The sequence below is a fragment of the Protobothrops mucrosquamatus genome, unplaced genomic scaffold (assembly GCF_001527695.2).
Source record: "Protobothrops mucrosquamatus isolate PMUCROS unplaced genomic scaffold, P.Mucros_1.0 scaffold1591, whole genome shotgun sequence".
Taxonomy (NCBI): domain Eukaryota; kingdom Metazoa; phylum Chordata; class Lepidosauria; order Squamata; family Viperidae; genus Protobothrops; species Protobothrops mucrosquamatus.
In genome coordinates this window covers 351624-379054 of record NW_015387754.1, presented here as the reverse complement: position 1 = coordinate 379054, position 27431 = coordinate 351624, and the positions used below count along the sequence as shown (strand labels likewise).

Genomic DNA, 27431 nt, shown 5'->3' with positions numbered 1-27431 from the left:
TATGGGCCACAAAAGGGTGGTGGTGATTGTTTTTGTTCCTCTGACCAAGACCACTCAAAATAGGAAAAAGGTTTAATCATTTAGTATAATGTTTCTTATACTTGGCAACTTTAAGATGTGTGGACTTCAACTCCCAGAATTCCCCAATCAACATGGGAGTTGAGGTCCATCTTAAAGTTGCCAAGTTTGAGAAACACTGATGTAGTAGGAAGCTCTTAAAGAAGATACAAGTGGAGTCTCTTCAGAATAGAGCTTGAAATTGCTAGCTCCAATTAAGCAAATTTCCAAGTACAGTAGAAATAAGTGCACCTCTCAAGATTATTTTAGTAGCAGCAGGTTTCATAAAGAGCTTTAAATATCTCAAAGCCCATCAAAGTATTTCAAATATTTTCTTTCACATTACAGAGCACTATTTTCATTTGCAAATAAATGTGAGCGCAAATTTTACTTCTGGATACAGCACTCTACAAGGGCACATAAATGCTAGGATAAAATTGGATTAGATCCAGCATTTGTAGTCTGGTTTGAGATTTCAATGTCTTGGGAAGTCCTTTATTTTCATCAGTTTTCTATCATGCTTCTACCAAACCTAAATGGCTGGATATTCATGTACACAGATTTATTTTCAACTTATTGTTTCAAAGCCAAAAGAAGATGTTGATGATACTAATATTGGTGATGCTGTTATTTAACAATTTTGTGACAAAATCATTAACAAAAGCCATTTTCAATGAAATAATAAGTCTAAGGGGAAGGACAGGAAAGTAATGGAACATGACTGGTATCATCATGCGTGTCTGCAACTTATGGATTTCTGTCATGACAAAACTACATAACTGTGACATTTATGTGATGTTGTCACTACATGTCTATTGCCATATTAACATCAATGTGGTATAGGTAGGTGGAGATGGGCAATGCCTCGGATTCAGTCCCAAAAAACTCCTTCACCATCGTTCTGTAATGTAATAAAACACCCTTGCATGTTTCCAGCATCACTGCATTGCTGTGGAGCAACTATTCAGCAGACATGTGATCCTGCAAAAAGACACGGCTAACTTTAATAACATGCAAATACAGGTAGTCCTCATGTTACGACTCTTCAGTCAGCGAATATTTAAAGTTACAACAGTACTGAATAAGGGGGACTTATGATGGCTCCAGCCAGCACAGTGACTCCACGGTCATGTGATCACGGTTTCCATGTTCCCTGCTGGCTTCCCACAAGTAAAGTCAATGGAGAAGCCGGCAGTTGTAATCACCTAATGCCCTCACTTAACAACCCACATGGTCCTCATTTAATAATGGGATAAGGGACTGGGAACTCCACATTGCTAAGCGAAACAGTCCCATGATGTTGCACTGGATGACTGCACTACTCAGCAGTGGAGTTCCTAGCCTCAACTGCCATTGTAACCAAGAAACACTTGTACATAAGCTGTGGCAGTGTCCCGGGGTCATGTGATCCCCTTTAGCAACCTTCTGACAAGCAAAGTCTATGTGGAATCCAGATTCACTTAACAACCATGTTACTCACTTAACACCTGCAGTGATTCACCTAAGAACTTTGGCAAGAAAAGTCGCAAAACTCACTGAACAAATCCCAAAGGTGCTTTTTCAGGAGGCAACTGGACTTTGTTGTTTTTCTTTGAAGATGTTTCCCTTCTCATCCAAGAAGCTTCTTCAGCTCTTCTTCAGAGCTGAAAAAGCTTCTTGGATAAGAAGTGAAACGTCTTCAAAGAAAAACAAGAAAGTCCAGTTGCTTCTTGAAAAAAAGCACCTTTGGGACAGCCGTGGCTTGGATGACTGAGAATCTCCATAGATATCACTGAACAAATGTCTCACCTAGCAACAGAAATTTTGGGCTCAATTGTGGTCATAAGTCAAGGATTCCCTGAATACAAATATGCACACAAACACACACACACGTATCCACATAGGGGAATGATAAATTGAGGCATGATGCATGTTTTAGTTTGTAAAACATACCACAAACTTTTTGTTATAGCTTGTGCTAATGATTGCTCCCAAATGGACCAAGCTCAGGTGTAACAGGAAATTCATGGGAGTTTTCTGAGTTTAAAAAGTTGTTCTTTAGCTTATAGGCTGGGATCCAAACAAAGTTCGGCACACCCAGGAATTTGCACACACCTAATGAGTTTTTAAAAGTTTTTTTTTACTTTTGGACAGCAGATAACCCCATGAACTATCATTTCTATATCCCGAAGTTCCTTAACCTCTTTTCTAAAGTTTCAGAAATTATTTATCAGTCAGAAGAATATTCATAACTATGCTTGAATTAATGGAAGCAGCCCTAATGCTCTTTAGCTCCTGGCTAACAAACAAAAGAACGTAACTTTTCACTTCTTCTCCAGTTTTGAAACACACTGTATTATTACACCCACTTTTCTAAACGAAATGCCTATGGAATTAAATATATATATCTAAAATTAATGTGGATACAGCAATTTTTTTAAAAATGTAAAAGTGCAAGCAACCGATGTATGTCAGGAATGGGGGAGGGAAAAGACAACTGCGTGATCATGAAACACATTTATTTATTCAGCATGAGATCTATTTCAACATAATCTGAACTGAGGAATTTGCTTACATTTCATTATTTATTGATTTCAAGCAAGATTAAACAAGTTTCTTAGTTCACATGAATTACAGGACTGAGGTCTAAAGAAACCTGGAAATACAGAAATAAGATGCAAACATGAACCAAAGAGGAAGCATATAGGAATAATGTTCATTCTTGGATTAATAAATCATGGTTTTGTCATGTCAATCTGTAACAACAAAACCCTATACAGAAGATTACAATGCCAAGATTTATTATTTGATGGAAATTTTTGTGGCTGCCTAACAAAACTCCATAATAACAGGCTAGAACAATAAACACAGAGAATCTAACCAAAACAATATATAAACCACAAAAACTTAAGTATCATAGACAGGCGAGACAACCCGATCATCACCAAGTTACTTGCTCTGCTTCCTTACTCAATGAACATTGAACTGCTCCTATATAATTGTGAAAACACCCATTATACAAATAGAATGTAAAGGACTACCCCAACACTTTTATAAGTTACATAATAAGAAACCACACCCAGAAATAAAATGTGAAATCATGGCCAGTGCTTTTTTTGTAAAAAAAAAAAAAAAAAAGGTGCCGGAACTCACACATGTCATACAACCCGCCTTGCCTACCCTACAAGGTTTAACCTTTGTAGTTGAAAAAAAAAACCTTCAATTTTTAGTGTATCTAAAAGACTAGGATTTTGTTCAAGGTAAGTTAATACTATTAATGTTACCATGCACTGTATGGCTTTAAATTGCAAGAAGGCATTTTATTAATCTTTTGGGACATTTACCATTGGCATACCCATTTAGTTTAATGAGTGGAAATGTCAGCTTTCTATGTGGAATGAAATTGGCCCAATAAAACAAAATTTGGTTGCTTGTAAAAGATTGATTTATTTTTAAGAAGTTGTCAAACAAGGTGGAAAAATTTACATTTGGAGTTTAATATGGATATTGACTTGAAACAAATTAAAGTTGAAACTTTGTCAGTGAACAGATTACTTTTAGTGTACCTTTAAGTTAAACCCAATTTAATAAATAGATCTGATTAAACCTCATACTGTAGGTCCACCTTTACATCTGACCAATACGTAATTAATATATATTAATAATAATAATAATAATAATAATAATAATAATAATAATACCTCCAAATCACAAGACATTGGCTTTATTCTTATTCTTCCCCTCTACAGTTTGAATATAAAGTATAAAAGACTAAAAAGAGATTTTCGTAGACATTCCAGCCTTTGAACTACCCAAGGAACCGAAACAGCAAAGTTTCGCTGTAGGGCAAGCTTCCACGCCAGCCGCCTTTCTTTCCTCTTGCTTCGCCTCTTTTTAACCTCACACCTCACCTTCTGTAAGGGAAGGCAAAAGGCTCACTCACCCTCTCATGAAAAATGGCCTCCATGTTTATGTGTCTCCCACCGCCACCATCAGCTTCCACACCACATGGTCCGACCCAGCCAATCAAGCCGTACTCTGGCTGTGGTGCTCTGGCGCCTCATGGCTCCTCCTAGAGGAGGCAGACAGCGCCAGAGGGGACCCCACTTGCACCGTACCACCAGCGGGGCATTTTCAAAAACAAACGAGGATAGGAAGGGAAACAATAGGAAAAGAACGCAACTCTGGAAAATCCGTCGAAAAAAGGTGCCGGAACTCTGTTCCGGTGCGTTCTATGACAAAAAAGGCCCTGGTCATGCCACTAATCAGCACTGAAACACTGCTAGCTCTGTAACACTGTAGAAGCAAAGCAACTTGATTGAGGTCAGATGGGTGGTTTTTTTTACTGTCTTCTTTGGGCAGAATGGGACAATTGAACATGGCTGCCTTAACAAGCCCACTTCATCTCAGGGGGCCCACCACAGCTTACCAAATGCTGGCATTCATACTAGGCCAGGTCTTCGCCAGCGCTTCTCTCTTACCACTGGTCCACCGGGGCTCTTCCCCCGCCACTTCAACCTTGGCAATTCACAGAAATTGGATGTGTGAAACATTTAAACACATATCCGTGCAGCCAATCCATGTCCCAAGGGGTGGGCAACCTGCTCGGAGATGGATTGGCTGCACGGATGTGCGTTTAATTGTCCCACGAAGCCAATTGGTGGTGGGGGAAATATACCTCTGTGAATCGCCTGGGATGAAGGGGCGGGAGAAGAGACCCAGTGGACCATTGGCAGGAGAAGAGAGTTGGCGGACAGCTAGCTGAGTATGAACACCCGCGTTCAGTCAGCTCAAGTAGGAGGCCCGGGATGAAGTGGGCATGTTAAGGCAGCTGTGATCAATTGTCCCAGACTCAGTTAAGTTACCTGGTATTATGGACAAATCCACTTATGGTTAGAGCTCCATGAATTTGAAGAGAAAAAAGGATATTGCAAATGGATACGAAGCACATGGAAGCTTAGGAAGTTGCTGATTTTTCGAGTCTGCCTTATATACCTTCCTGGTAAAATACATGGGAGAATCCAATTCGGGGTAAATACTTTTAGAGATTGGGTTAGGGTTAGGTCACCATGAATTCTGAGAGCAAAATGGGTATTGTCAACAGATTTAGAGCAAGTAGGTATGCTTAGGAGGGCGCTGACTTTTCATGTTTACCTTATCGGTAAAAATGCATGGGAAAATCCCATGGGGGGGAAAATCCACTTAGGGTTAGGGTTAGGTCACCATGAATTCGGAGAGAAAAATGGACACCAATGGATTCAGAGCACATGGGTATACTTAGGAGGATGCTGACTTTTTGAACCTGCCTCATCTATGATTCCTGGTAAAGTACATGAGAAAATCCCACCTGGGGGGGGAATCCATTTAGGGTTAGGGTTAGATCAGCATGAATTTAGACAGCAAAATGGACATTGCCAGTGAATTCAAAACACATGGATATGCTTAGGAGGATGCTGACTGCATGGCTACATGGATGTGCATTTAATTGTCCCACGAAGCCAATTGGTGGGGGAAAAAATATACCTCTGTGAATCACCTGGGATGAAGGGGCAGGAGAAGAGACCCAGTGGACCATTGGCAGGACCCAGTGGACCATTGCTTTATCTAGGATTCCTGGTAAAATACTTGTGAAAATCTCATTTGGGGGAAATTCAACCTAGGGTTAGGGTTAGGTCAGCATGAATTCAGAGAGCAAAATGGACATCGCCAGTGGATTCCGAGGGCATGGGTATGCTTAGGAGGGTGCTGACTTTTCGTGCCTGCCTTATCGACGTTTCCTGGTAAAATACATAGGAAAATCCTATAGGAGGAAAAATCCACTTAGGGTTAGGGTTAGGTCACCATGAATTTGGACAGCAAAATGGACATCGCTAATGGATTTGGAGTATGTGGGTATGCTTAGGAGGGCAATGACTTTTTCTGCCTGCCTTATATATGATTCCTGGTAGAATACATGAGAAAATCCCACTTGGGGAAAATCCACTTAGGGTTAAGTCACCAAAATGGGTATACTTAGGAGGGCGCTGCCTTAAGATGTCCATTTTATCCTAACCTCCCCTCCATTATAGCAAATTCAACATAGGCTGGCTGTGGAGGGGGGCTTAGGGTCTAACCTTTCACCAATAACTACCCAGTCATTTTTGCCCCCTCTCTTGTCTCCCTGTGATTGCACGAATCTCCTTTTAAAGATCTGCCATTTGTAGAATCTGGGAATCAGTAGCAATTGTTTCAGCCTTGCTGTATGTCATTAATAATTGGAAGTAAATATTGTCCTTGTATTAATTTGGAGCCGTGCGGCAAAGCCACATCAGGTTGTCATTAAATTTTTCATTATGTGGGGATGAGGGCAGCCTCCTGAAAAGCTGGGAATGGAAAGGCTCTGCCCCCAATGACTTCCCCGGTAGGTGTTATTTTCTCTATCCTTATGCATAGGCCAAAAACAACTGCTGGCAAAGCAACCAATGCGTACCCCCGTCTCCCCGTGCCTGAGACCCTTCGGCATACGGATTGGTTGCCTGGATGCGCTTTTAAATATCCCACACAGGGATATTGGCCGGGAAAAAGTATCCCTCTATGAATCACCTGAGCTAAAGGGGCGGGAGAAGAACCTTGGTGGACCAGTGGCAGGAGAGGAGTACTAGCGGAGAACCAGCCAAGTATGAATGCCCATGTTGGGTCAGTTCGGTGGAAGCCCCAGGATGAAGTGGGCGTGTTAAGGCAGCCGTGTTCAAATTGTCCTAGATCCTTCTCTGGGTAGTGACTCTGTTGCTGGATGGAATAGGAATACATATGAAATTAAAGTGGTTATCTGAGTAATGAGTCCTTGGAACAACAATATCCAGAGTGAGGGTCATGGGAAAAAGAAGCTGTGTCCATCCTTTTTTCCTGCCAAGATTTTCTACACTTGAGTGGAGAGCAATCGGAGTTTTACAAAACAGAGAACTAAAAAGCCATTGCCATATTTAGCTTATTTTTCAAGAGGAAAAAAAGAGCAAACTAATTTGCTTTAAAGGAAATGAAGCACATTATAAGGTAATTTCCTTTAGGCTCTAAGCAGTCAATGATTAGCCTTTGATCATTAACTCTGGCTTGATCACCTCATTTTTAGGGTGGCATTTTTTTAAGCACACAAAGAAAAAGAGAAGGAATATGTTCAAGCACTATTTATGTGCATTTAGACTGCACACTTGAAGTGCAAGCTCTGATCTCAGCTCTGATGCAGCATGAATTTATATGGAGCCATTTTGGTCTATTGGTTAAGAGATCAGGCTAGAAACCAGGAGAACGGGAGTTATAGTCCTACTTTAGCCATGAAAGCCAGCTGGGTAACTTTGGGCCGGTCACTCTCTCTTACTCAAACTCACCTCACAGGCTTGTTGTGGGGAAAATAGGAGGAAAGGGGGGTGTCAATTTATTCTCCAAAGCACCTGAGGACAGGACAAGAAGCAATGCATGGAAAGTAATTAAGGAGAGAACCAACCTAGAACTAAGAAGAAATTTCCTGTCAGTTAGAACAATTAATCAGTGGAACAACCTGCCTCCAGAAGTTGTGAATGCTCCAACAAGTTTTTACAAAGAGATTGGTCAACCATTTGTCTGAAATGGTATAGGGCAGGGGTAGGGAACATTGGCTCTTTTATGACTTGTGGGCTTCAACTCCCAGAATTCTTGAGTCAGCATGGCTGGCTCTACTCCTGCTATAGGGTTTCCTGCCTAAGCAGAGTGTTGGACTAGATGACCTCCAAGGTCCTTTCCCACTCTGTTTTTCTTCTATTCTATTCTATTCTATTCTATTCTATTCTATTCTATTCTATTCTATGTTCGCTGCCTTGATTTGTTTAAAAGAAGGACATAAACTAACTAAATAAATCAAAGCCAACCTGGGTCTATGAATCTGAAGAAATGGAGATTAGAGATGCAGAATTAATCCTAGTTGGGGAATTCATACCAAGTCAAGCACATTACATCCCTTACGCCAGAGGCCTCCAACCTTTTAGGCACCAGGGTCCGGTTCTGTGGGGAGAGGTTTTTTCACTGACCAGAGAGGGCGTGGTTTTGCGTGCTGCCTGCATCTCATAGGTGGGGATTCGCTTGTTTGCGCGGCCCGGTTTCTGGCATGGCGCGGCCCGGTGCCGGTCCACAGACTGGGAGTTGGGGACCTCTGCCTTACACCATGAATGGAAGCCTGTAGTTGAAAAATATCTCCAACACAGGAAAATTCCCTTTCTTTTTCTGCGTTAAACTAAGTATGTCAGACAAACTATTTTGACACATTATATACTAATTCAAAAGATGTTCACATACAACTAGCAGAAAAGCTATAAAGAATTTCTTAGACACTACACAGAAATCTGTTACAAAGCACAGCTTATAAATTACCAATATTTTTTTATACTGGTTAGTTAATTAATAATTAAAGTTTTCATTTTCCCTAGATAGTTCTGCAGCTGAGGCACATATACATCTAAGGAAATTAAAGTTTGAGGAAATCACTATTAGAAAAACCATGATTCAAGATAATCTATCACTGACTAAATTTTTTTTATCGTATTTTTACATGACTGGTAGGCGTTAAATTCAAATTCTTTCATTTCATGCATCAAGCAATTCTGCCCAAACGTCTGACCATTTTGAAATGAAATACTATCTTTGATTCAGAAGCATATTGTGTTTCCTTAAAACTGTTCATTTTATAAATTTCTAATAAAATTTTATTAAATTATAATAAAGAGAAATTGGGACCAGGTGACTTAGACTGCGTTAGATTCAATAGCAGCAAATCTAAGCATTTTGTAGATCAAGTAATCAACAAATCTTCACAAATTATCAGAATGAGATGTGCATGTTCACTTGGATTTATTTATTTCAGAATAAATCAAAATAATCACCAAACTGAAACAGTTTATTCCTGTTAGGAATAAACAGATTATTCCTGTTAATTATCTTTTGAATAGTGATGTATACTTTCTTATTTCAATCTCATGCATTTTTCCTATGTAATAAAATACAGAGTATTTATTCAGTTAAAAAAAATAAGAAACATTTTATAATAAATAAACTTCCTGACCTCTTAGTCATCTCATCTAGTAAATTTCAGATGCTATAGACAAATTATTATGTACCAGACTGATCAACAGCTAGTTTTCCTGGAAATTTCAAGTAAGGATTTGGACATGGTGATTAACTCTCCCACAGCCTACCAACCAATCTATCAGCCTCTATGCCAGTGGTGGCGAACCTATTGCACGGGTGCCAGAGGCGGCACTCAGAGCCCTCTCCATGGGCACGCGCATCGTCGCCCCAGTCCTAGGCCTTCAGCTGGGTTTTATAAAACCTTTTCACTTTAGGCCTCCGCCGCCATGTGCAAAAAAATAAGGTTCAATCAGTCAATTTCAACTTTTCACAGGAAAAAAAAAGATCTTGCAAAGTTGGAATTGATTGATTGAACTTTTTAGTCCCACCCAGTCTGCCTTTACCACTGCAGCCACGCCCACCCAATGGGCCACACCCACCCAGCACCCAACGATGCACAAGTTGGTTTTGGGTTGCAGTTTGGGCACTCAGTCTCTAAAAGGTTCGCCATCACTGCTCTATGCTATTCACTTGATTTTGGTTATAACTGAAAGCCAAGTTCTCCCACCCATTTTGTCTTCAAGTCCCCTTTTCCAGGGCCCAATGTAATTTTTTCTTCTCCAGACCTGTATCAACAACCTCTTTGGACAAAGAATCCTATAGTGCAGGGGTGTCAAACTCGCCATGTCACGTGACATGTTGCGACGTATCGCGACTTTTTCCCCATTGCCGGAGCTGGGATGGGTGTGGACATTTCGGCATGACGCATCCAGCCCGCGGGCTGGCAGTTTGACACCCCTGCTACAGTGAATCAGCTTCAATTCAAACCTAAGTTTTGACAGGAGTGATGAATAATTGATTAAAAACAGTAATAGCCAAGTCAAAAGGTGATGATCTAAAACATATGAAGAATGGCTGCAGGATTTGGGCATGGTTAGTCTAGAGAAAAGAAGGACTAGGGGTGACATGTTAGCAGTATTCCAGTATTTGTGGGGCTGCCGCAAAGAAGAGGGGGGTCAACCTATTTTCCAAAGTACCAGAGGGCAGGGCAAGAAACAATGGATGGAAACTCATCAAGGAGAGAAGCAACCTAGAATTAAGGAGAAACTTCCTGACAATAAGAATAATTAACCAGTGGAACAGCTTGCCTTCAGAAATTGTTAGTGCTTCATCACTGGAGGTTTATAGGAAGAGACTAGACAGCCATTTGTCTGAATTGTATAGGGCAGTGGTGGCGAACCTATGGCATGCATGCCAGAGGTGGCACTCAGAGCCCTCTCTGTCGGCACGCGCCATCGCCCCAGCCCTCCCCCCCAAGAACATTGCAGCCGGGCAGCGGGGACAGACTCTGCGTGGCCGCCATGGCACTGCTGGACTGCCTGGACGATCTGCGGCGGGCTGTGGAGGCCATGGGTGGCTCTGCAGGTGGGTGGGGTGGTTTTGGGGCACTCGGTCTCTAAAAGATTCGCCATCACTCGTATAGGGTCTCTTGCTTGAGCAGGGAGTTGGACTAGAAGACCTCCAAGATCCCTTCCAGCTCTATTCTGAATTTTGAATTTGAATCTCTTTGATTTGGAGATCTTGGTCTTTGATAAACAATTCCTCCAGTCTGGCAATATGAAGGCCACCTGCATTCCAAGGTTCTTACAAAACACACACATTCACTTATTAGTGACTCTTCCATTCAACATTTCTGGTGCTCGGTTAATAGGAATATGGCACATTCCAGGCTTTTGAGTAGCAGCAACAAATATTGGTCACAATTCTGCTGTGCAGAATCCTCTAACTACGCATACAGTGAAACCTCAATTTTTCTGGACCTCAAAGCAACAGACTTTACATCCAACAAAACAAAGCCCATTGCAATTTACATCCATGAAGTCATTACACAAAAATGTACATCTTTTGCATCCATCGTGGTCATTTGCATAATAACAACATGCCACAACCATAAATGATGCAAATGACATTGCCACAATGATGTATTCAGACTGGCTAGACTCTCTGAAATTATAGCCCTCTTCTCCAATTAGTTCATTAAGAGCTTTTACTACATAGACTTGGAACAACTAATTAGGCTGGATTATTCAAATAAGAGGATGTGGGCATTTTAACACATGCAGAGTTATTTGTTCCATGTTTTTCTACAACAGTTGCAACATTTTTTTTTTCAGACCAAATTTTAGTGAGGGAAGCTGTGCAAATCAGCAAAATATTCTGCTGTATTAATGCAATGCATCATATGCATAATAATTAGCCCCTCCTACAGACAAAGCAAGCATCTGCATGTAAACTTGGCCTTGCCCAAATCACTCTATAATCAGAAAACTAAATTGTTTGCTACAGGATTATGATTTATTTATTAGATTATGCTTATATATATAATAATAATAGTAGTAAAGTTGGAAGGGACCTTGAAGGTCATCTAGTCCAACCCCCTGCTCAGGCAGGAAACCCTATACCATTTCGGACAAATGGCTGTCCAGTCTCTTCTTAAAAACTTCCAGTGTTGGAGCATTCACCGCTTCTGGAGGCAGATTGTTCCACTGGTTAATTGTTCTCACTGTCAGGAAGTTTCTCCTTAGTTCTAGGTTGCTTCTCTCTTCGATCAGTTTCCACCCGTTGCTTCTTGTCCTGCCCTCAGGCTCTTTGGAAAATAGCTTGACTCCCTCTTCTTTATGGCAGCCCCTGAGATATTGGAACACTGCTATCATGTCCCCCCTCGTCCTTCTCTTCATTAAACTATATATAACTAATTCTCCCTGCATTGCATAGCATAGTTTTTTAAATACTATTTCAACTGGAGTAACATCAGGACATTATTTTGGGAAGGTGACATGTAATATCACCTCTCAGAAACAGACACCTACTAAATTTTAAATTGACAAAAACAGACATGCCATGCCCCATATTAATCACCATAAAGGTTCCAAGAAATGTAAACAGGAAGTGACAGACAGTAACCTCATGTTGAAAGTGAAACACTTTCAGTCATCATTTGGACCCCCAGATGTAGAATAAAAAGCAGATGCACAGTTCAATATATTAGGTCAGACAGTGAGTTATGGAACACACAGACAGCTAAACAAATGGGAACTTCTAAAGATACTTTTGAGGGGATTTTTAAAAAATAGTTAAAAAGGTAGAAGTTCCTAGATGAATTAGAAAGCAACAAAGCATTTAAGAGTAATAAAAATAATTTAAATAAAATCACTGCTTATTATGGAGGACCCTATAAAGTCAGGGCAGCACATACATTCCACAAAAGAAGAATGTTTCAACTTTACACTCAGAATTTCTCAAAAAGCCCCAAAGGAGTGTGTGTGTGTGTGGGGGGGGAAACGACACGGAAGAACTACGGAATATCGGAATACTTTTTTTTAAATCACTCTGAAATTTAAAGAGTTTTATTGAAGAGAATAGTTGCAGAATACATAAACAGCCTGTGAAATTTCACTGGCACAAAACTTAGTGATCTTTGAATTTACAAAGAAAGAAAGTAGACAATTTCATAATCCTGTTCATGTCTACTCACCCATTCCACTGAGGTCACTTAGCTTCTCCTAGGAACAGGCAATTTGATGCCCTCCAGATGTTTTAGTTCTCAGCTTCTATCAGCCTCAGCCTGCGTAACCAATGAAAAGGCACTGTGGGAATTGTCATCTAAAACATCTGGAGGCCACCATGATGTTTTCCAGAGCTTAAGTTTATCAAAGATTAGTAGCTATATATGAATCCCTCTACTCTTCCTGAATAGAGGAAATATTAAAGCATTGTTTACAATGGGTCAAAGAGGAACACAGACATAACCTTCATTATTTTGCTAAGGAAAGTCTCCTTTTTCATATCCTGCTACATACAGTTCCTCTAGGAATTCATCAGAGAGAAAAAAATGTAACTGGAACTTCTGGCATGTTGCTTCCCTAATAAGCCAGGATTTGAAGTTGGTATGTTTGGAAATGACAAAATATGAGCCAGATACAATATTAAACTCTTTTTTTCTGAGTGGTAGATTTCTGGATACTGAAGCTGGTTCCGCTGGCAGAAGAGGCTGAAAAATGGTTGGATATCTGTTAGTAAATTGTTTTCATCCCCTCCTCTCATAAAAGAATCTGGGTATATCATTTTGTGTAGAAAATGCACAAGGTCTAGTCAAAGTGCTATAAGGTCTAGTCATTCTCGAAATTTTATTTAAATGAATTTTATTTATTTACATTCACTAATTTGAGAGTAGAGATTTTTTTCCTATGTTTCTTCCTAAGACAACACTAAGTATTCTCAACAGCTCTGTGGTTTATGTGCTTTAAATTACAGAATAGCCTTGATTTAAATGTATATGGTTTTAGACCATTGTGCTGTAAATCTGATTATTTGCTTCTTTGACTCTTAGTCAGAAGTAGGCAATTTCTTGTCCTTTAAATGTTTGCAATATAATTCCCATAATTTTCAGAGGTTTTCTACCCAGTTATGATAAAAAAAAAATATGATAAACAAACCAAAATAAATAAACCAATTCTTGACCTCCAACTGGTAACGTCTTTCACAGATTATTGTGAAACAGCTTTTACAAAACTATACAACTATTTTGTAAGCTTGAAAGTCTTTATTCTACTAGCACAGCCTCCAGCAGGCTGCCCTTCGACAAAGAAAGAATATCTTCCCAAAATAAATAATAATAATAAAAAGTTTTTGTCCTTGGTTTAAGCAATCAAAAATAAACTCATGGCACAAAACACAGATAAAGCAGAAAATCATTTTGAACACTAAAAGGAAACAGTCTGTTGGAGACAACAATTTCCAGTCTATAAAACCCAAGCAGATAACACAGACTCATTTTTTCCATTTTAATAAAAGCACAAAATTCATGAAACTATTTTCTTCTGAACTGAAGCAATACGTCTTACTCATCCTGAGTGAGCATCTAGTAAAATGAAAGCAATATTATAGGCTGCAATCAAGAATCCTTCTCAATGGGCCTTATTTATATCTCACAATGAGGAAAATGGTCTATCAGACACTGCTTTGCTTGCCCAGTTTCTAGTATGCTGCGGATCGGTGCTGGTTCATGGACCAGGGGGATTGGGGACCCCTGATCTAGGGACTGATGGGAAATACTACTTGGAGGATCTGCATTCTATTATTTTTGTACATTCAAGCACAAGTCCGACACTTCCATTCTAAGAACACACAATACAGGATAAAAATTAAAAGTCAGTTTATGAATGTAGGAATACTTCCATTTTCCAGTAATTCCATACAACTTGTCCTATCCCTTCCCCATACTGATTATGCTTTGCATTATAGAAATACAGAATAACAAGAGTTGGAAGGGATCTTGGAGGTCTTCTAGTCTAACCCCCTGCTCAAGCAGGAGACCCTTTGCCATTTCAGATTGTCTGCTGCCCAATCTCTTCTTAAAAACCTCCATCCAGTGATGGAGCACCCACAACGTCTGGAGGCAAGCCATTCTATTGATTGATTGTTCTAACTGTCAGGAATTTTTTCTTTATTTCTAGGTTGCTTCTCTCCTTGATTAGTTTCCATCCATTGCTTCTTGTTCTGCCTTCAGATGCTCTGCAGAATAGGTTGACCCCTCTTCTTTGTGGTAGCCCCTTAGAAACTGGAACACTGCTATCATGTCATTCCTAGTCCTTCTTTTCATTAGACTAGAAATACCCAATTTCTGCAACTGTTCTTCATATGTTTTAGCCTCCAATCCAATCATGGTTAAAGCCAGGCTTCGCAATAATACCTCTAGGCCAGGGGTAGGCAACCGTGGCTCTTTTATGACTCGTGAACTTCAACTCCCAGAATTCCTGAGCCAGCATGGCTCAGCTTGGAAACCTCTCCCTTTCCCCTCAGCGTGGCTGGCTCAGGAATTCTGGAAGTTGAAGTCCACAAGTCGTAAAAGAGCCAAGGTTGCCTACCCTCGCTCTAGGCTTTTCCAGAGGCCAAGCATTTCAACTAAGGCCATTAATGTCAATCTATCATAGCTGGCTCTGATTTACTGAAGAGCAGAGAATGGACCTATAAGCTACCCCATGTGAACCTTCTAACTTTGCACAGGGTTGCCTAACAAAGTTTTGCCCCACTTGCAAAGCAAACCAGTAAGTTGAGAAGGTCCTCCATCAAAAAAGAGAATCACAACAGCTATGGTCCTGTTCAAATGTACCATAGACAATTAAAGCACACAAACCTATGAGTGGGTTTCCAAGTACAGGTTTGCCCTAAAAGTCCAAAACAGTCCAAAAAGGCACATGACTACTATTTTTCATAGCTGCACTGCAATCACTTTAACATTCACAGCAATCTGTGACTGTATAATGTTAGTGTAATCACAATGGGACTTTTCTTGTTATTATTTTAAGAAAAGGAGGAACCTCTGGCACTTTTCAGGCCTCCAAGCAGATGGACAAATTAAGAAAAAAATAGCTGCAGTGAAAGAACAGAGCATTTGGTTAGCTTTGAATGTACTAACCTCAAGCATCCAAATATTTTCAAGTTCTAGAATACTAGACTTTATTAAAAGAAAGTACTCTATTTACATTACATTTGATCAAATATTTGCTGAAGGAGAAAACCAACTACTGGCAACAGTTTACTATTCTGAAATCCTGAAAGAGCTACGCAGCTTGGAAAAATACAAGACTCTCTCATTTCCCCAAATGGCACTTGACTTCTGAGTAACATTCTGCACAGTTTAATTACTGTATTTACTTTCAAGTGCCTTATTCTCGATGAAGGGGCAATATTTTAAGAAACCTTTTGCCCAATTTATTCATTAAGTTAAGTAAGCTAAGAAGAGGAAGTATAAAAAGAACACACCATATACCAGTGGTGGCGAACCTAGGGCACGCGTGCCAGAGACGGCACTCGGAGCCCTCTCTGTGGGCACGCACACTGTCGCCCCAGTCCTGCCTCCCCCCACGGCCCCCTCCTCACCAGCAGCCCCCCTGGAGGAGAGTCGCCCCCAGGCACGGCCCGCACAGCCAAGTACATAGCCGGGCAACAGGGACAAGACTCCGCCCTCGTACCCCCATAGTGTGCAGATGATGCTGAGGGGTGTGGGCGGAGGGTGTGGCTGCCATGGCGCTGCAGGGCTGCCTGGGCGATCTGCGGCAGGCCATGGACAAGGTGCGTGGCCCTGCGGGCAGATGGGGCAGGCGGGGGCGGAGCAGGCAGGGTGGGAGGCGGAGCAAGGGGCGGGTTTTGGGCACTCGGTCTCTAAAAGGTTCGCCATCACTGCCATATACTCTTGCAATGTTTCTGCATGGAATAAAGATTACTTGAGGTTACTTGGAGTAAATAGAGGAGAAAAGTATGAAAATTAAAAACTCAGTGCATGCAACATTATTCCAGAGAAGGTGATACAGGTGGTGCTCAACAATCAATTCACTCATGTTCATAACTGTAACAATGCTAAAGAACATGACTTAAATATGACCTCACATATATGACTGTTGCAGGGTCTCTGTAGTCACTTGATCAAAATTCAGAAGCTTCACAACCAGTGTGTTCTTAGAACACTTGCAGAATCCCAGGGTCATGTGACTGCCATTTGCAAGCTTCCCAGACAGCTTCCAACACCAAAATCAATGGAGGAAGCCAGATTTGCTTAATGACTGCATGATTCACTTAATGACCATGATGATCTCCTTAACAACCGTTGCAAAAAAAAAGTTATAAAATTGGGCGCAACTCACTTAACAATCATTTCCCTTAGCAACGCATGTTCCGGTCCCAATTTGTAGTCGTAAGTTGGGGACTACTTGTAAATCAATATTTCCAAAGTCTCCAACCATCAACCCTGCAAGTTTTCGACCCAGAACTCTGCTTGCACCTGGACTCTGAAGAATTTCAAAATGATGGGTGCAAAGCTGATCAGCCAAAGAAAACTACACATTAACAATATAAGAGGAGAGTGTGGTTCACGCAATGTGAACTTGAAAGGATTTTGTCTACCACACAGAAACCAGAGCTACTGCCAAAAACCTTCCAGAAGGTAGTTTCCTCTAAAATTCAGTGGAATTTCTCAGGCCTGGAGAAGAAATCATTCCCCCCCCCCCGCCTTCCTTTCAAGCAAAGGCCTATCAAAGTAAACAAATTCTGCAGAACCGTGAGAAATATGTGCTTTTTCTAAGCTTAGATTTCAGAGTATTTTTAACTATAGCAAGTGTTAGTATTCAGATGTGAGCTAAAGTTTAAACACAGTGGAATCCATCACTATATTTGGTGCAAGCAAACTACACCACAATCAACACTGGGAAGAACAGACCAAAACTTAGCCTGGGAAAGGAAGGAGCAGGGAGCTGGGCAAATCCACAGGGCATTCTAAATCTCTTAAGCATATTTAAGCGATCGGAAAACATATATAGGCAAGGAAAAACAGATCACAACCTCTTGTTTTGTCGCAAATCTTACTTTGTGGCCGGTTTTTGAACTAACCTTCTTCTACAGAGTTGTTGCAAAGATAAAATAGAGAAACCATGTGTAATTGTACATCGCTTAAAGCTCTTTAGATTAGAAGTGAGATTAAGATAATAGTTTTAGCAGAAGTCTTGCTCAGGAGATATATGGTTTATAATATTCAACATTAATTTAGCACAAAGTAGATTGCTACCTAGTTTATACACACACACACACACACTGTACATTGTCAAGTCTACTTCAGACATAACTGGTTATGTTTTCCAGATTTTTTTAATAGAGTACCAAATTTTTGTCACCCTAAAAAGATCATTTATTCTCACATGTTTATAGAATAATAACCCACTCCATCGGTTGTACAGTGAAGTAGACTAACGTCATGAAAGTTTATATCCATAATAAAAATAATATTTCTCAAACTGTCTTAAGATTCTTTGATGGCTTTGCTGTAGCAGACAGAAACATTCTAACATATTTTTAGGTCTGATAAAGCCATAATCTTTTGCTTTATGTCATTATATCAGAAACTTTAAAGAAATCAAAGCCAGTAAACCATTTTACTGTTTTCTTTTTTTGAAGAAAACCCTGCCTAATGCTTCAACCTAAGAAAAGATTTTAAAGATCTATTTCTTAAAATGCCTCTCATGATATTTCTCAAAATGTGACATTAATACTAATGATGGAATTATGGACCATTCATTGTAATCATATGTTCTGATATTAACCTACGTAACAGCAAACAACTACAAAGAATCCTGTTTTTGTATGTAACCAGTAATTTTTTAAAAGGGGGACATAGGTATATTTCCCTAAGATCCTATAAATTCAGGGAATGGATCAACACTTCTATTCATGCAACCAAACTAATCAATTAAAATATGTCAGTAGTTATCCCAAATATTACATTTTTGAAGCACTGAAATAAATGTATACCTATAAACAGAGGTATCGGATTGACAGACCCCAAAGTGATAAATAAACTTATTATGTTTTTCCCTCTGAGCTTTCAAACTCATAAAAAGCACCTGCTTTTATAGTCTCAATGCAAAGATTTAACTAGATGAATGCTGTGTATCTGAGACATCCAAGTAAGGTTACCTGATCCTATGAACTAACAGAGAGGTTAAATTTCCTAGAGATGTGCAGTGCTTGTGTATAAGTCCAGGAAAAATAAAAGTTGCAAAGACATAGCTGTTTTAAAGAATTGTAGACAATTTCTATATTTGCAATCTTCCATGTATCAAAACACTTTCTTGAAACTGAGTCCAACGTGCTTAACAAACCTAAAATTTAAATGAAGACTCATTTTCCCACGATTTTAATTAATTCCATATATTTAAAAAATCCCAGCTCCTGCTATGTGAACATATAAACCCAGTTAATCAACCATCTAAGAAAAAAAACCTAGTCTCTTAATACAGAATCTATATCTAAGCTTAGCAATACAGAACATACCTCTCAAATGCTTGTTACAGTGAAGAAGCCACTAATGGCATCACAGATACTGTATGGGACCAAGGACCATGGGATCCTAGATACTTTTCTAGAGAAAATGAGTAGGGACTTTATTTCCATAAGGATGGGCAATTTTATTGTCAATATGATTATTTATTTGCTTCTAGTCTGTGTGAACATAGTCCCTATGCACGAGGATTAAAAGAATTCAGTGGTCCAAGTCTTAAAACTATCATAACAAATTCATTACAACATATCAATTCTCTATGAATTATCACTAAACTGAATTAAAATATGTCACAGAAGTCACCAGACCACAGCCTTAATATTTTCCGCAGCCAGGTTCTGTCGTTTTAGGTATCACAAGATGGCAAATGAGGACAGTCAACCCACCCAGCATACCAGATTTAGACTACAAAATTTGGGTAAACACTAGATGGCGGCAAAAAGTTAGCTTTACGGATTTCTTTACTGCCAGCTAGTGGTCATTTTAAGTTTTACAGCATAGACATTTGCTCATAGATTATTTGTGAGCTTCACACAAATTTAAATATGTTGAATAATTATTAACTGTGTATGTGGTGGGGGGGAGAGACAGAGCTGCTTATTTTAGGCTGCTGACAGAACATTTGGGGACCATAAGATCTATACAACAAAATAAAGCTCTTGTCCCCCTCCCCTTCAAAACAGACTACCAGTACAAAAAAAACAAAGACTTTTTTTTTCTTCTTTTCTACTAAGTGTTTCTGTCTCCTGGGCGTATTTTAGATAAGGGTCAAACAAACAATACAGGAAGTTAAAAACCTCCCTATGTTTATTGCATAGGTTAAAAGAAATAGCACTGTGGAAGGGAGACAGCAGCAAACAGAGAGGGGAGTTTAACTAGTCCAGTGTTGTCTAAAAGAAGAATTAATCCCCCCAAAGGTGATAGCTGTTTTAAGGAAAACCCTCCCAGTTTTACTGGGAAATATCCTCTCCATGAAATCATTACTTTGGAAGAAAAGATTTTCAACAGCACTACCACAAGTTGGAAAAAAAAACTGACCTAAAAAATTGTCAACTGAACACGTCAACTCAAAATTCCTAACTTGAGGCATAAATAACCATGCTATAATTATCTTTCTAACTTGCAGGTTCACACTCTCTTTCTCAGAATATAATGCTGGAAAAGGTGGGAGGAAACAGAAGAGCAGGACAGCCAGCACCAATCTAAGATGTACAGAATGACAACAAGGTTGCATCATTTGAGAAATCTTAAGGACCACATTGGGAACAGATTCTTTTGGGGGGAAAAACCCCCAGAGTTGACCCAGCTTGATGCACAGAGTCAATTATCACATGTGAATTATCTGATGGTTTATCGTGGTGCCTATATCTATCAACGCATAGTATTCAATGGACATTTTCTAATACATATACCTACAGGTAATCCTTTTGAGCCCAGAATTTAAATTGCTGAGTAAGGCAGTTATTAAGTGAGTCATGCCCCCATTTTATGACCTTTTGCCACGGTTGTTAAGTGAATCACTGAAGTTAAGTGAATCATGCAGTTGTTAAGCAAGTCTGTGTCCCCCCTTCCCCAACTGACTTTGCTTATCAAAGGCTCCTTAGGAAGGTTGTAAATGACTCTCCCAGAAAGCTGGGATGCTGCAACCATCATAAATACATGTCTGAAGTTTTAACATGTGACTGTGGGGATGCAGCCGTGGTCATAAGTGTGAGAACTGGTCATAAGTCACTTTTTTCAGTGCCACTGTAACTTTGAACGCCATTAAACAAATGGTTGCAAGTTCAAGAACTACCTGTATACACAAAAATCATTTGTAATATACAAAGTTTAGGCCTAATCACAATTGCAACAATCCACAGCCCATCTTTTTACGAGTTTTAGGGAATCAGTTTTTCAGGCCTTGTCACAGATGTGTCCGATATTAAAATGTTAACTCTCCTGGTGCCATCATACGGAATAAAACAGGTCTCTTCTATATAGCTTAGGAAGGAACCAAATCTATACTGTATGCATTTCCCTCTATAACATGCTTACTGTTTTCATTTTTTAAGTGTTTTACAATTGTTTGGGCTTCGTTTTTAGCTGTTATGATCACTGTTTTTGCATTTATATAAGCCACTCAGAGCTGTTAAGGTAGCCTAAATGTTAAGGTAGCCTAAAAAAAAATAATTCCTAAATGAGATAAATAAATATCCTGGGAAGACAGCCAGGTCTGCTTCCCTAGCGTAATTATGCATTTCTAAACATGTATTTCTTGCATACAAAGATCACAGCCCCACACAGCATCCATGCGCTCTGTCCTATGTATCCCCAGCTGAATTTGCTGCCAGAACTCACTTCCAGGTAAAATAGATAACTGAAGCATCATTTAGCAGTCTTCATTTTTGGCTGCTTTTATAGGATTTCCTAGGGGTGGGGATTCTGGTGCCCTACAAAACTTTACTCTACTCAATTATCCTCACCATGTATTTTGTAGCCATACCATTTAGGATAGCGGGAGTTGCAATACGCCAACATTGAAAGTGCCAAAATACTTCTAGCAGTTAGTCCTCAACTTATAAGCTTTCATTTAGTGATTGTTCGAATTTACAATGGTACTGAAAAAAGTGACTTATGACCATTTTTCACCCTTACGACCTCTGCAGCATCCCCCTAGTCCAGTGATGGCGAACCTTTTAGAGACCGAGTGCCCAAAAACTGGCCCCGCCCCTGCTCCACCCCCTGCCCCACCCCCGCTCTGCACCCCCATCCCCTGCCCCGCCTGCCCATAGGACCACTAACCACCTACAGGGCCCGCCGCAGATCGCCCAGGCAGCCCAGCAGCGCTATGGTGGCCACACCCTCTGCCCGCGCCCTGCAGCATCAACTGCATGATGGGGTGTGAGGGCAGAGTCTTGTCTACGCTGCCTGGCTGCCATGTCCTTGGCTGTGCTCTGTGTGGGCCATGCTCGGGGGCGACTCTCCTTCAGGGGGGCTGCTGGAGAGGAGGGGGTCATGGGAGAAAGCAAGGCTGGGGCAACAGCATGTGTGCCCACAGAGAGGGCTCCGAGTGCTGCCTCTGGCACCCGTGCCATAGGTTCGCCACACTGCCCTAGTCACATGATCAAAATTTGGCGCTTGGCAACTGGCTTGTATTTATGACAGTTGCTGTGTCCCAGTGTCATTTGATCACTTTTTGTGGCCTTCTGACAAGTGAATCTAGAGTCACTTAACAACTGTGTTACTAATTTAACAAGTGCAGTGGTTCCTTTAACAAATGTGGCAAGAGAAGTCATAAAATGAGGCAAAATTCACTGTCTTGCTTAGCAACATAAATTTTGGGCTCAATTGTGGCCGTAAGTCAAGGAGTTCTTTGCAACCCTTGTGAGAAAGGTATTCCCTTTGTATTTTACTATGCATCTTGGAAACTTTTCTTTAGTGATTCTCCTCTTCCATTTAGTTGTACACCCACAAACGTTCAGGCATCAAAGCAACTAATCCCCAGCTTGAATCTCTTTGAACCTAGCTCATAGGCGGAAAAAAAATAAACCGAACACACCACCTACCACATGTTTAGCTTCCGAGTAAAGCCACAGACAGTTTCTTAAGATTGTAAACACCTACGAGGGAGGGAAAGTGTACAGGTAGCCCTCGACTTATGACAATTCAGCCTAAAATTTTCACTGCTAAGTGAGACAGATGTTAAGTGAGTTTTGCCCCATTTATGAGTTTTCTTGCCACTGTTGTAAAATGAATCACTGCAGTTAGCAACATGGTTATTAAATGAATCAGGCTCCCCATTGACTTTGTTTGTCAGATGGTCGCAAAAGGTGATCACATGACCCTGGGACACTGTAACCGTCATAAATATGAGCCAGTCGCCAGCATCTGAATTTTGATCACGTGACCAGGAAGATGCTGCAATGCTGATAAGTATGAAATGTGGACATAAGTCACTTCAGTGCTGTTTAACTTTGAATATGGGTCACTAAATGAACCATTGTAAGTCAAGGACTATCTGCATTTTGGCAGACTGATGTACACATACAAATAAACACATACATATTTATTTATTTATTAAATTTATATACCGCCCTATCTCCCTTACGGGACTCAGGGCGGTGAACAGGCGATACTAAAAACCACAATAATAAATAAATAGTTTCTGTTCTAAAATCAAATTAAATATAAAGTAAGTTTTATCGTGTTTTCTGATCTTATGGTTGTAATACATGTCTTGATTTGATCTGATACAGGATGTTTTTCCTCTGATTCTTTCATCAGTGATTGTACTCTGAAATCCTATTTCAATACTCACCAAAGTAACCAGAAAATACTAACCCTCCCCCCCCCAAAAAAATGATGAACTTCTGTTTCTCAATTGAGATCACCCAAGCAATGTTCTAAGTGCGAGAAAAATGGGTCATAAGTCACTTTTTTCCCCCAATGCCCCTTTTAAGTTCAGCCACTAAACGAACTGTTGTAAGTCGAGGACTACCTGCATTTGAGAGGCGCTGGTGTCTGCCCAGCGTCCTGCACACGTCTGCAAAAGGGAAAAAGTACACGGAAATACGATCTCAGAAGTCAGCGGGGGGGGGGGGGAACCAAAACCCATTTGGACGAAAGCAGAGAAAAGAAATTGGAAATTGAACCTCCGCAAACGCAACGCCGGCGGGACGCTTCGGCGACTCCTTAAGGCACGTCGGCCTTTTTTGCATGTGCACACGCGGAAAAGCGCGTGTGGAATGGAATGTGTGAAAACCCATCCTACCCCCGGGTGTTTTTTTTTCCCCTGGTTTTTTTTTTTTTTTTTTGCTTTCTTTTTTTGCTATCAGCAGGAGAGCCCCTTCCGCCGGGTCCATTGAAACAAAAGAGCGGCCCTTTCCGCCGCCGCCGCCGCGCAGCACAACTCCAGCGGCGGCTCCCCTCTGCTCCCCGATCCCGGCGGCGGCGCCGCCGCGCCTCGCCCTCGCCCTTACTCACTCCGGAGCGCCCCGATGAGGAGGCTGCCGTCCTTGATCAGCTCCTTAATGAACTTGTTGGTCCTCTCCAGCTCCACCTCGTGACATTTCAGTCTCTCCCTGAAATCCGGACTGTCCAAGTAGGAATCGCTGAACTCCAGCGTGGGCAGCCCCATGGCTGCAGCCCCGGCAGAGGAGCAGAACCAAGCAGGCAAGGCGGGCAGGCAAAGCAGGCGCCCGGCGCTGGATCTTCCGCCCGCCTCGGGGGGGTCTCTGCTGGCGAAGCGGCGCGGCGCTCCCCGAAGTCGCTGTCAGCTGCTTACATGGTCCGGCCAGCAGGACATCGCCGGGTCCGAGACGCCTTCCGGCCGATCACACACACACACACACACACACACACACACAAATCTCTCCCCGCTCCCGCGGAGCTTTTTCTGGGCCGGCCGGGGCGGCTCTTCTGCCCGCAGCACGAGCAGCTGCGCTGGGAGAAGGCAGAGCCCGCTCCGGTCCAATCAGTGCAGCCCGCCTTGGGCCCCCCACCCAGGTTTTTTTTTTTTTTCCCTGCCCGGCCACGCCCCCCCGTCCCTCCTTTGGGGCTGAAAGGGACCACCCACTTCTGCGAAAGTTCGCCCGGGGAAGCGCGTGGCTGTTTCTCTGCCCACCTTTCTTGTGTAAAAAGTCTCCTACGGTGTTACCGCGTCAGAAGCAGGTTGGTTAAAGTGCGAATGAGGTCGTGCTCCAGCAATAAAATAGAATCAAATAAAACAGCCCCAGCAAGTAGAATAGAGAGTACAGCTGAGTTTGACCTTTTTGTTTTTTCCAGCTAAGGATCAAGGTGGAAGGTAAAACTTGCTTTGAGGAGGAATTTGCCTTTCCTTCCAAGGTGATTTAATAATGATAATAATCCTGCATTGCTTAAAGGAGACCTGGGCATTTTACAGCCCTTAAGCCACATCTGGCTCTTTGGCTGCCCCTGTCTGGCCCATGTGAGGTCAATCGGAAATTAGAAATCAGATGTAAATAAGGCATATCGTGGTTTCTTGCCAGTAGCAGCTAATCAAAACCATATAATTTACTGCTTTTTATAAAATGATAAAATTAATATTGAGCAGAATTAAGTAAAACCTATTGGTTCCACCATCTGCAACTGATTCAGTTTTTCCTGTGACCCCTTGGGAAAATTAATTTGACCACCCCTATCTTAAATCAGTTGATTGATTGATTGATTGATTGATTGCCAATTAAAGTGTGTTGCCAGGACCCCTGGAGTCCCCCAAAACTCACTCAGATCAAATCAGAATGAGTTGCCAGCCTATGTTGAAAAAGTACAGTATTAAAAACCCCATCAGATGTTTGTGAGAAATGATAATGGCAATGATTGAATCAATGTGAATTTTTAAAATTATCAAAATAATGCAAAAGCTCTTTTTAGAGTCCTCCATCATTTTTAAAAGTGGGGAGGGGTTCTGAAAGGAAAGAAGAAATTAAATAATCGATAAGCCACTCTTTATTTAAATCTGTATATTTATTTTATTAGCCACCCAACTTCAATAGTTCCTGGGCAGTGTATAAAGCTGAAAAATATATAAGAAAAAGTTTACAGAATTCAAGTAAAATGAAAAACAACAAATATGCACACCTTATCTTTAAAGGCTAAAAGCAAAGCAGTTTATCTTCAGAAGCTTTGTGCAACAACCAGCGAAGGTAGGTTGGTATGATTAAAATTATCACCAAAACTTGCTGATTCATCATCAGCTCAGAAATGTCTGGAAAGTATAGATTACCTGGGAAAATTTTTCCCACACAGATATCTAATAATATATGAAAAGCTTTATCAGTTGGATTTCTGCCTGACCTATTGAGCTGCTACATATATGTCAATATGCTAGAAAAAAAAGACTATCTTATAAATTTGTTTATATCAGGGTTAGATAATAGAGCTATAATCCGCAGAGTCACTGATTGAGAGGAACAGCTTTAGAAATTGAATGAATGAATAAATAAAACTTTCCTTGGAATAGTGGTTCTCTGTTTCATAATCTTAAATACCCAAATCAATTTATTAAAGAAACTGGGTCTCTCCAAGATTAAATTTATCATATCTGGTCTGCATAAATCCACATAGCCATTAAATGGAAGCAAAATGGTGGAAAACACTAACTCTTTTGTGACATCTAGTGGTCATCCAGATTTGCACTCTAGGTATGTAAATCTACACAGTAACTAAAACTTTTTTTTCTGAGAAAACAATCTGCATGTTTACTGGTTGCCATTACTTTCAAAGTACTGTATAGTACTGTAAGTTTTAAAAACAAAAAATGCAATAATGGTGCTGATAAATTTTACTGTATAGTGAATGATAATTGGGGGATTGGATCTGTGTTGGGCGCTGTGGGAAGTCCCAACCAAGAAGTAAATCCAAATGATGACTAAGCTAAATGGGGATGAAACAGGCTTACTGCTGTTGGAGTAGCCTTTCTCTAAGCCCAAATCAAGAAATTAGCATAAACAATGAGAGCTAAGACTTTGAAAACATTATGCCCTGTACTCTTAAAAGAAAGAAATCAAGGAAATTAGTCCTCGACTTACGACCACGATTGAACCCAAAATTTCCATTGTTAAGCAAGACAGTTGTTAAACAAGTTGTGTCCCATTCTACGACCTTTTTGTCACAGTTGTTAAGGGAATCACTGCAGTTAAGTGAATCAAGCAGTTGTTGAGCAAATCTGACTTCCCCTATTGTCTTTGCTTGTCGGAAGCCAGCTGGGAGGGTTACAAATGGTGATCATGTCAATGCAACTGTCATAAATACATGTCAGTTGCCAAGCCTCTGGATTTTGATCATGTGACCATGAGGATGCTGTGACAGTTGTGTGAAAACTGGTTATAAGTTACTTTTTTCAGTGCCGTTGTAACTTTAAATGGTCACTAAATGAATGATTGTAAGTCCAGGATTATCTGCATAGCTCCACTGCAACATTAGGTTGCAGATAGTCCTTAACTTAACATTTAGCACAGGCGTACACAACCTTCATGCCGCAGGTCACATGCCGCGGCCCTGGACAGTTAATAATGAGTCACCACAAGATCATAAACGTTTAACACTATTATGTGATATGTAGTCCAAGACAATTTCTCTTCACTCAGCATGGCCCAGGCAAGCCAAAAGGTTGGATATCAGTGGTGGGATTCAGCCAGTTCGCACCACTTCGGCAGAACTGGTAGCTAATATTTTTGTTGCCCAGGCCCAGAATGGACTTCTGGAAACGGCATCCATGCAGAGAACCAGTTGTTCACATATTTGAATCCCACCACTGTTGGATATCCATGGTTTAGTGATTGTTCGAGGTTACAACAGCACTGAATATAGTGATTTACAACCAGTCCTCACCCTTACAAGCAATAGAGTTAATTAATATATAGTTAATACGATATTAACCAATAAGGCTCTGAAGAAATATAATTCAGTTTTACAACTGGGGCTAAGCAGG

General features: G+C 40.8%; 1 protein-coding gene across 1 annotated transcript in view; it reads right to left on the bottom strand.

The window, feature by feature from the left end:
- LOC107293340 (rho GTPase-activating protein 42-like) overlaps positions 1–24149 on the bottom strand; it is a 31422-nt gene extending 7273 nt beyond the window's left edge. Inside the window, exon 1 of the mRNA XM_015822489.1 lies at positions 23963–24149. Coding sequence (XP_015677975.1) covers positions 23963–24116 — 154 coding nt within the window. The 5' untranslated portion in view covers positions 24117–24149. The remainder of the gene's footprint in view (positions 1–23962) is intronic.
- Between the last annotated feature and the right edge of the window lie 3282 nt (positions 24150–27431).